This window comes from Aplysia californica, unplaced genomic scaffold (assembly GCF_000002075.1).
Source record: "Aplysia californica isolate F4 #8 unplaced genomic scaffold, AplCal3.0 scaffold00784, whole genome shotgun sequence".
NCBI classification, from domain to species: Eukaryota; Metazoa; Mollusca; class Gastropoda; order Aplysiida; family Aplysiidae; genus Aplysia; species Aplysia californica.
In genome coordinates this window covers 343,241-353,036 of record NW_004798054.1, presented here as the reverse complement: position 1 = coordinate 353,036, position 9,796 = coordinate 343,241, and the positions used below count along the sequence as shown (strand labels likewise).

Below are 9,796 nucleotides of genomic sequence, written 5' to 3'. Positions count from 1 at the left end.
TGTGTGTGTGTGTGTGTGTGTGTGTGTGTGTGTGTGTGTGTATTTGACTGCCAAAGACGACGGTCTACTCTAAAGCACAGGTGTCAAACTCAAGCCCCGCGGGCCACATCCAGCCAGGCGAATATGCGCGAGAGCATTCTACGCAGTCCATATTAACTCAAAGCCTTTTGAAGGTCAAAGAGAGGAGACAGAAAAGTGCTACTCTGCATGGTGACTATGAAAATAAATAAAAGTATGTGTGCCAAGTTACATAGCTCTATTTCTATTCCTTCATATTTAGAACGAAGACTTTTTGAACCCTCCTTGTACGAACTATCCAGTAAGCTCAAGCGTAACTCGAACTCTCGAGTGAGGACGTCCGGAAGCATGTAGGTCAGTGTAGTGTGTGTGCTAACGTTAGTATGTGAGTGAGCGTGTGTGATAGATAGATAGATAGATAGATAGATAGATAGATAGATAGATAGATAGATAGATAGAGAAAGAGTGAGAGGGGGGCGAGAGAGTGAGAGAGAGAGAGAGAGAGAGTGAGTGAGTGAGTGAGTGTGTGTGTTGTTTGTGTGTGTGTGATTTGTACATCCTCATCGGCAAAATTTACAATGGTCCCCACAGTCTTGGTTATTATAGGATCTCGGCTGGCAGGTTTAAAATCCCCGAGTCCGCTCTCTTATGTGTAGTAAAAATATAAAAAAAGTTCGTGTATAACAGCTATTCGGGGAAGCAGGCTCTGCTATAACAGTGGTCCAACTTCAAGTATTGACAAAACCCTTAACTAACCGGACAAGACAGCAGAAAAAAACACCAAATGGAGCAAAACAGCAGCCAACATTGATTGCCAATTGCACCTACGTAAACTACAGTAGGCCTAAATTGATTGTGTACTCATTTTGTGATGTGTCATTACGTATGTGCAGGGGAGGGAGAATGAGACTTGGATGCACTTTGGTGTTGACAGAAGTTCAGTCAAGCGGCTCATACACGATCAAACTTGCTTGACACACATGCTTATTTGACAGCTTAACGTTTGCCTATGCACGGTCAAACTTGTTTGTCAAACATAAGTTTGTGCCAAGACTTCGTAATGGGTGGACCAACAACGTTAGCTCTTGCTTTAGCCTTGCAAAGAAAAACAAAACAGAAAAAAGGAAAGTGGGCCAAAAAGTGGTTGTTGCAGCGCCAAAAGTTTGACCATTCTGAATTATTATATGAGTTGCGATGTACAGAGCCAAATGATTTTCTTTTTTTTTTTCATTACATTTAATAAACTCCAGCATAATTTTTTATCCTCTTTTGATGGCGCCATGGTGTTGTAGGAAATAAATGTGATCTCAGATAGTAGTTCATAACAGTTGAAATTGAAGAAAAATGCGAGATGTGTCGTCGCCGACAGCTTGTGAAAAAATAGTGTTGGACAAACCAATTTGATAAACCCCACTCACGATCCAACTTGTGTGACGGCTTGAAGAAAAATATCAACAAAAATCAGATCCATCAAGCAGTTTTAGCCATCAACTTACACATAAACGATCAAATGTGTATCAAATAGGCTTGAGTCAAGCATGTGTGTCAAGCAAGTTTGATCGTATAGTATATGGGCTGTTTCAGTGACAGAGCGTCGTGACCTTTGCCTGACATATCGGTTACACTATCTCGCCGTTGGGAGATGACAGTTACGAGAATAAATTAATGCTTGAGTGGAAAGTTACCAGTGCGCACTTTTTTCCCAACTAAGGCAACGTTTCACTTACGAACAGTTGAAAGCAAGGTGTTAGACTCTGTTAAGCATAAAATGTGCCATGACGCCATGTAATAAATGCAAGTATTATTACTATTACCTGTTCATCCTGTGCACCTCTAATATAATAATGTCTAGACAACCTCTGTGAGACTAAGATACTAGACTCCAGAAGAAAAAGAAAATAACGATGAAGAAATAAAATAGCATTGGAAAGGAAAGAAGCAATAACTGATATGCATTGGCAATGGGTAATCTAAGTCTAAGCCATAAAAGTGAAGCCATTGTAGAGGGAGAGGGAGGGAGAGAGAGAGAGAGAGAGAGAGAGAGAGAGAGAGAGAGAGAGACAGAGAGAGAGAGAGAGAGAGACAGAGAGAGAGAGAGACAGAGAGAGAGTTGGTGTTCTCAATTGGACCACCAAAAAAAAAGTAAGAGAGAGCGGGACATGGATGCGAATAGTGAAAACAGAAACAAGGCAGTGAGAGGGCGGGGTTGAACATTGAAGAAGCCAACAAGCCACAGAGCCATAATTAATTAATCACTAATAACGTCCACTTCCTCCACACAATTGACATACCACCCACGTCACACATAAATTAACTAAAACTAAAGCAATTCAAACACCACCGGCAGCCAGTAGCAATAGCAGTGCAGTGACTCTTTCCGATCGGAAAATGATTTTGAATTTTGAGGTCCCGCCTCTTAATATTAAATGACCTTACAATGTTGAAAGGAGGCATTAACATATCTATACTATACTATCTATCCCTTTCAGCCCCAGCCATTTTTGTGCACTCCCTAACCCCAGTTCCAGCCAATAAAGCAGTATTTCAGAAAAAGAGGCATGCATTCTAAAAAGAAATATGTAGCATTTTTGTATTGAGGTGTAGATAATAACATATATAACAATGTTTAAGGGTAAATGAACAAACATTGTGAAAACTAAAGTTTAATTAGGTGCGTTAATTTTGAAGAATGTGCAAATTTGGTACCCCAGAAACAGAATATACGCTCTTGAGACGGTGAGAGGTACTCGTACAAGCGCTGCTGAAAATAATTGGTCGCTTTTAAGCACAAGGGGGCTATCCCGAAAAAATGCTGTTTTGAGAAAATCGAAGGTAAAAGCTTTTACCTCTTGTTCAGTTTCTTTAAAAGACAAGGAAAGTCTTCTCTATAACCAAACAAATATACACACCAACGAAACCAAACTTCTCCTATAGGTAGGGTAGTGCCCACTTTTGGTGTATGTCAAGATTTCTGAAAACTCCCCGAAATCTGGGTTAGCCCGTTTGTCCTTAAAAGCGACCAATTATACGCGCATGAGGCTGGGGGGGGGGGGGGGGGGGGGGGGGGGCTATAATAATGTGGAAGCACAGGATTTGCCATATCGGCACGAATGAAGACACATTATACACTCACTGACACAACAATGTCCATTTAGTGCAGAATAAAAGAAAAACAGGAGGACAGAAACAACAGAGTAAAAGAACAGAATTACAGGCCTACCTATCAGTGGCACCCTCAAATCACCCTCATTCACTCTTGTGTCAAATGTTCTTGACTTCTTAGGAAGAAACCCTGTTTCCAAACATTTTGTAAGAATGTTGGAATTTTTTTTTTATGTTATTTTTTTTGGAGGGGGCAGGTTGTTTTGTGGGGTTGGCTTTTTGTCCAACTTCATGTATTACGCTTCCTTTAACACTGTAAGGTTATTTAAGTTTAAGAGACCGAACCTTGCCCACATTTAACCCCCATCTCAGATGGGACTGAGAAAAGAGAAAAGATAATAAATATTATGATGAAAAGAAAGAAAAAAAAGGAAAAAAAGAAGAGAGAAAAAATATTTTCAAATGATTAAATCAATAAATGGAATCAATTAATTAATTAATGAAGAAGATCTATTCGGACATTCGGGCCAGATTCATCAAAGGGGTCACACACACACAAACATGTTTGACAGAGTGATGCATAACATGGTGAGTGGTCTGAGAAGTTTACCCAGCAAATATATATATATATATATTATAAATATATATGCAGAGACAGAGAGAGAGAGATAGACAGACAGACAGACAGACAGACAGACAGACAGACAGACAGACAGACAGACAGACAGACAGACAGACAGACAGACAGACATAAATCAGTCTGACAACTAGAGGGTCAAAAGAGTATGAAATATACTGGAGGAAAAAAATTAAAGAACACTTTCAATAGTTAGCTACAGTTCAATACAAGCCATTTATTTTAAACAATCTATTTAAAACAGTATATATATATATATATATATATATATATATATATATATATGTAATATCAGTCATAAGGCATATTTCCAAAAATACATTTCCACGAACAAGCTAAGCAAATGTATCATTGCTCACAGGACAAAGGAAAGAGGGAGTTTAAAAACATAGTAACACTAACAGTGTGCTTTTTCCATTCCATAGAACATCGATGTTTTTGAGAAAGGGATCGTAAATCCTGAATCATGAAAAAACTGTGATTTAACAGAAAGCAAATATTCTAATTTAGATTATTTAGGGGGTAGGGGTGGGCTACTTTGATTCTGCCCAGACAGAGATGCTTGATCAAAGAGATTTCAACAAATGGGAATCCAATACTAGTATGGCAATGTATGGATGTTACCCCTTTTTTCAGAAAACTTCCAATAACACAACAAACCAGGTTCAGGAAAGCCCCATCAAAGATTTGAACCAGGCTAACGACTTCTGTGTGTGTAAGCTAACGACCCAAATCATTATATTATTATGCACTGTGCAGACGCAAGTACTGAACCTGTCAACCCTCCCGATTTGTATGTTTCATTCACATTTCCTGGATTCAGTAACTAAGGAAAGGGTAAGGGTCAGGTTTAGTGTTCAGGCAGGTTTGGTTAATCCTAACCTTTACCTTATTTATATTACCCAAATTCAGCAAATGTGTTCTTACCCTATTACCCCAATCCAGCAAACTATGTGCATTAAGCGCAAATCTGAAAGATTGACATATGATCCCTTTATATTTAGTACTGAGCGGCAATATGTAGTTCTGAAGATCCTTGACTTTCTCATGTGTTCAAAGTCTTATCCAACATCATGTCGGCAAGCTATTCAAATCTTCTACGCCAAAAAAGTAACATTTTTCAGGAGAGAGGAAAAACTGTTTTCTGAAAAAAAATGTATCCACATTATGCATCTCCCCCCCACCCCCCAAATTTAGAATTGGAATTTTAGAACAATATGCCATAGGCACAGGCAACCTCAGATAAAGAAACTGCAATAAAAGAAATATTAAAATTTGGGGATAAATTCTGAACAGGAGGCCAATGATCAGCTTCTGACAGTTTTACCACTCACAGGGCACAGTCAAACAAATTTTTGTCCAAAACAGGAAAATGTACTTTATGTGGATGAATAAAATCAACCCTCATACCAGAGCAGAACTCCAGTCTGATAAGTCAAATGAAGCAACAAAGGTAACTGGAACATATAAAAAAACAGATGAATAATATGAGATATGAAATTGTCGCAAGACTTACATATCAACTGAAAGAAAGAAACTGGAGTGCAGGCTGGGGGAAAGGGGATGGCATTTTACGCTAAAATTTACGTCTTCCATATGAGACACAAATCCCTGAGCATCTCAGCAACATGTCATTGATATTCAACCCAGATTTTAAAAACAGTAATAGGTTGTAAAAATAAAGTAGAAAACAAAACTAGTATTAATTGAATCGAAAATTTGCATTTCAATAAATGATAAAATTCTGATAAAGTCAAGACACATAAGACACGCAAACAATAAAAACAAAGCTGGCAGTAAAACTACAACTATACTTTACATGAAAGACTCTGACAAGATAAAAATTTGCGAAACACAATTACAGGTAATAAAAATACATATTCTTTACCGACCCCCTTCAAACAGAGTATATTACTATGAGCACCTAAGTAGTATTTCAATGAATTCAAAAGTGACAGAAAGTGTAGATCTACAACTTCATTCCCCAAAACACTTTGTGATGGGTAGACAATCAGATCAAACAAAATGTAATTGCTGGAAAGGTGAACAGACTCCAGAGTAGCAGTTAAGCATTTTGCTATCGCACAAAGAAGAACTGTGTTCAATTCCCATGTGGGGGTCTGTCTGCAGCAGAGGCCATATGTGGACTAGATGAGCACTACTTTAATGTAAATCCTGTTTCATTAGGAAGCCCATAGAGTGGCTTCGGTTTTTGAAGTGACATCATCGTTATTATTTTGCTACTCATATCCCTCTCAGCAAAGGTTGGCCCTGACAGGCACGGTCAAAGCCTGCCTTCTAAATAATCTAAATCGTGCTGATGGTGACCATAAAAAACAACCAATATTTTTTTTTAAGAAAAAAAGAGGGGACTGTTACAAAAGGATCACTGCTCTTTTTTGCAATATTGGTAGAAAGGGAAAAACAAAACCATTCTCTGTTCTACACTTAAGACTGGCCAGTCATAGTACTCATGCGACATGCTCCCCCCCCCCCTCCCCCCCTTTTTTTTGTAGAGGTTTTATGGCACTCGCAACTGCATAAGGTTATATGAGCACCAGAAGATTAGAGGTGTTACAAGAGAGTAGCAAACATAGAAAAGAAGAAGGGGAGATAATGACGATAGATGTTTCATAAGAAAGAAGAAACAAACCACACCAGAGCACCCGCCAACCACCCACTCTCCTCTCCTCCTCCAATGACAATATAAGGAGCATAAGGAGCACTCATGACAAGACAGACCCAGAGAGACACATTGGACAAAGCCAGTGCCCCTCAGACTTTAAAGCAAGCCCTATGGCAACGTGGAAGCACTCACGAACCATATGTCTTCATATGTCTAGAGGTTCCAAAGGAAAAAAGGCAATGATAAACTCCTTAATTGTATGTTAATGTCAGAGTTAAATCCTCAACTTCCAACAGCAGTCATTTCAAAAGTGTAATATTCATTTTTTCATTCAAGGTAAGTGTTTTACATTGACGAGATTTAGATAATGTTGGATGTGCATTGCTTTGACCCTACCAGTCAGGCTCAATCAGGCTGAGAGGGATTCATTAAGTTGCAGCAGAAAAAAGGAGATACTTGTTAAAACTTCTCCCCATCTGTAAATAATACTTAGTTATTGGTGAGCAACGACAAAACCCCAAGCCACTACACCACAGACTCCAGTCATGTAGCATTCACTCTCCACAAAAAGGATACTGGGTACTGAAACAGTACTCCAGGTAGCATAAGAATTATTTGGACGCCTTAAATAAAATTCTCAAAAGTTCTAAAGGACAATATTGTTTGCGACTAATATTGCAATCCAATTGTCACCCTGTCTTTTTAAAAACTATGAGGAGGGTGGCATAACATCTCTTTACATATGTACTCAAATTAACTATTATGAGATAATTTCTTTTAAGCAATACTGCAATGTGTGTTGGTTCTTGCTATTCACTCCAAGCACAAACATCCCTCTACAAAGGATAGTATCAGGGTTAATTAAAGTATACAGTATAACCTAGATAGCTTAAATACGGATTACTCGAAATCACTCATCCATTGAACTGTGCTTACAGCCCCATATTTCTTCTTCTTTATCTTTGTAAGTAAACTACGCGAAGCTTAAACACAAACACGGAATAGTCGAAATAATTGCGCACCCGAGGTTTAAAGTCAATGTCCTTTAAGGGGCACTTGAGACAAAATAATAGTAATAATAATAATAATATATGAAAATAATCATTTAAAAAACGGGAAAAGCCAAGGTCGGTAACATACTACCTCTCCCCCCCCCCCCTTCCACAGAACCAGCAGGATGTGCTATTTTTAGCCCACAGCTCGACATGAGTGCTCTCTGCACATGCCTAGGTCCTAGGCCTAGCTAGCTAGGCTTGTGTGGAGTGGGTGAGAGGAGGCGCTGTGTATCACACGATCGGCCCAGTCACCCCTCTTTGCAAAAGAATGCACACTTGGTGGAAGAGGCGGGGTAGGGTGGAATTGTTTCGTCATAGTGTCGTTGATTACTCTTGCGATAGCATCTTGTCAAACTGTTTGTGTTTTGAAAAATTTTAAAAGGCACCATTCGATTGATGCAGACTAAAGACTGCTCACAGTGACGTGCGCAATTAAACTGTCTTGGTGTATGTACCGGAAGGCTTATTCCCGATCGAACTCGAAAGCGTTGCTCATCATGTTTCTCATTCTCAATCTGACAACTTTAAATTGTCTCAGAATTTCAAATTCAAGTTAACAGGCACATGTATAACCTATCTAATCAAGGACAATGGCCGAAAAAAGAAAAATCTCTATTCCAACCCAATCTTTGTTGCTTCCCTTGATTCTCTGAAACAGCGGATGCCATTATAACACTTTTCACGTATCCCTCGAACTATGGATCCCTCAAACTACCGAGGCTGGTTCCGACAAATTCGAGCTATCCGTGTTATACTGTAACTGAAACAGAATGTGGGAATCTCATACAGCACCTTGGGGCTTTTTTTTTTTTTTTTTTTAATTTTCAAATTATTTTTTTTTGGGGGGGGGGGGGCAGACGGTGGATTGATTTGGGAGATAGGTATCCAGGACAGACAGACGATCTGATTAAAAAAGAATCGCGTACCTACAGTCAAATCTATTGTGGTAATAAGCGTGCTCTCTTTATGCCCTGGATCACATTTATAACAGAAGACTGGAACTTAAGAGTCTCGTCATCAGAAAACTCCAGGAGGGAAGGAAGAAGCCCCTTGAAAAAGAATAGATGGCGATCCTCTCTGGGCGACAAGTGATCCACAATCTCTATCTCATAGTTGTTGTCTTTCCTCCTCTTCCGACTTGGCTCATCAAGAACAGTAACTGGATTGGACACAACAGAAGTGACTGGATCAGACACAAAAACACTGACTGGAATAGTTTCATTGTCGGATGGGCTTTCCTGAGTTTCACCATTACCTTCCTCTTGTTCCTCAGGGGATTCATTCGCTTCAACTTTAATGCTGGACTCAGATTCTTCTCCTGCATCCACTTCCATATTCCTTTTCAGGAAAGACAACTGAGCATGATAGATATAGTTCTTCTTTGACTTCCCCTTGGAGTTTTGCCTCCCTTTCCGTCTCTTGAGTGCCTTGATGTACTGATCTTTCACGTTTTTCCATTTCTTTTTCACCAATTCTTCTGAAATAGACAAAAAACAAGACACTTCAAAATATACCTTCAAAACTGAATTCTTCATAAGGGCAAGTAAGTGGGTTTTTTTTAAACATTAGATATCTTAACTTCTTAAGCTTATTACCTTTCTCTCTCTCTGTCTCTCTCTGTCTCTCTCTCTCTCTCTCTCTCTCTGTCTGTCTCTCTCTCTCTCTCTCTGTCTGTCTCTCTCTCTCTTTCTTTCTATCTCTATCTCTTTCTTTCTATCTCTCTCTCTATGTTTGCCTCTGCCTTTTCTTTACACACATGGCAAACAGCTACACTTTTTAAAAAACCGTAACAAGTCAACACCTTTATATCTCTTTTATGTTCTAGAATTTATATTGTCACAAAAATAAATGGATCCACATCCTACAACAGCTGAGCATTTTAGGTTATGAAGCGGTGTAAACCCATGCTATAGCTCGCTCACTCTCGTTTGTCCACGTTGAAAAATTCTAGCTTATTTATAAATTTATCTATGCCCACTAAACTATCAAAATCAACTTCATAAACTGTTCTTTGGATGCAAACACATATGACCTTATGCAGTTGCGAGTGCCGTAAAACCTCTACTAAAACTAAAAAAACTAAGGATGCAAACACAGGATTGCTAAAATAAATTATTTATAGCAGCCTTGCCTGCAAATTGCTCATTTATAGACAGCGACACCATCCTGACCTGAGATTTCAGGGTAAGCATGTAGAATTCATCGCACGGCTGTCTAAACATCTCCACATGAGTCTCGAAAAGTACTCACTCCATCTCTTGAATAGTGTTTTTTAGTCGTATATTAAAGTGTGGTTTTGAGGAAAATATGTCAACTTTTTAATCTTTTTTTTATATTTATAGATCTAAGCTGAACCCC

At 38.9% G+C, this 9,796-nt stretch overlaps 1 protein-coding gene across 2 annotated transcripts in view; it reads right to left on the bottom strand.

The window, feature by feature from the left end:
- Window positions 1–6,996: 6,996 nt before the first annotated feature.
- Window positions 6,997–9,796, bottom strand: part of LOC101847532 — a 15,893-nt gene continuing 13,093 nt past the window's right edge. For both annotated transcript variants that reach the window (XM_005109504.3, XM_005109505.3), the window contains exon 4: window positions 6,997–8,915. In XM_005109504.3, the coding sequence (XP_005109561.1) occupies window positions 8,377–8,915 (539 nt within the window). In that variant the 3' untranslated portion in view covers window positions 6,997–8,376. The remainder of the gene's footprint in view (window positions 8,916–9,796) is intronic.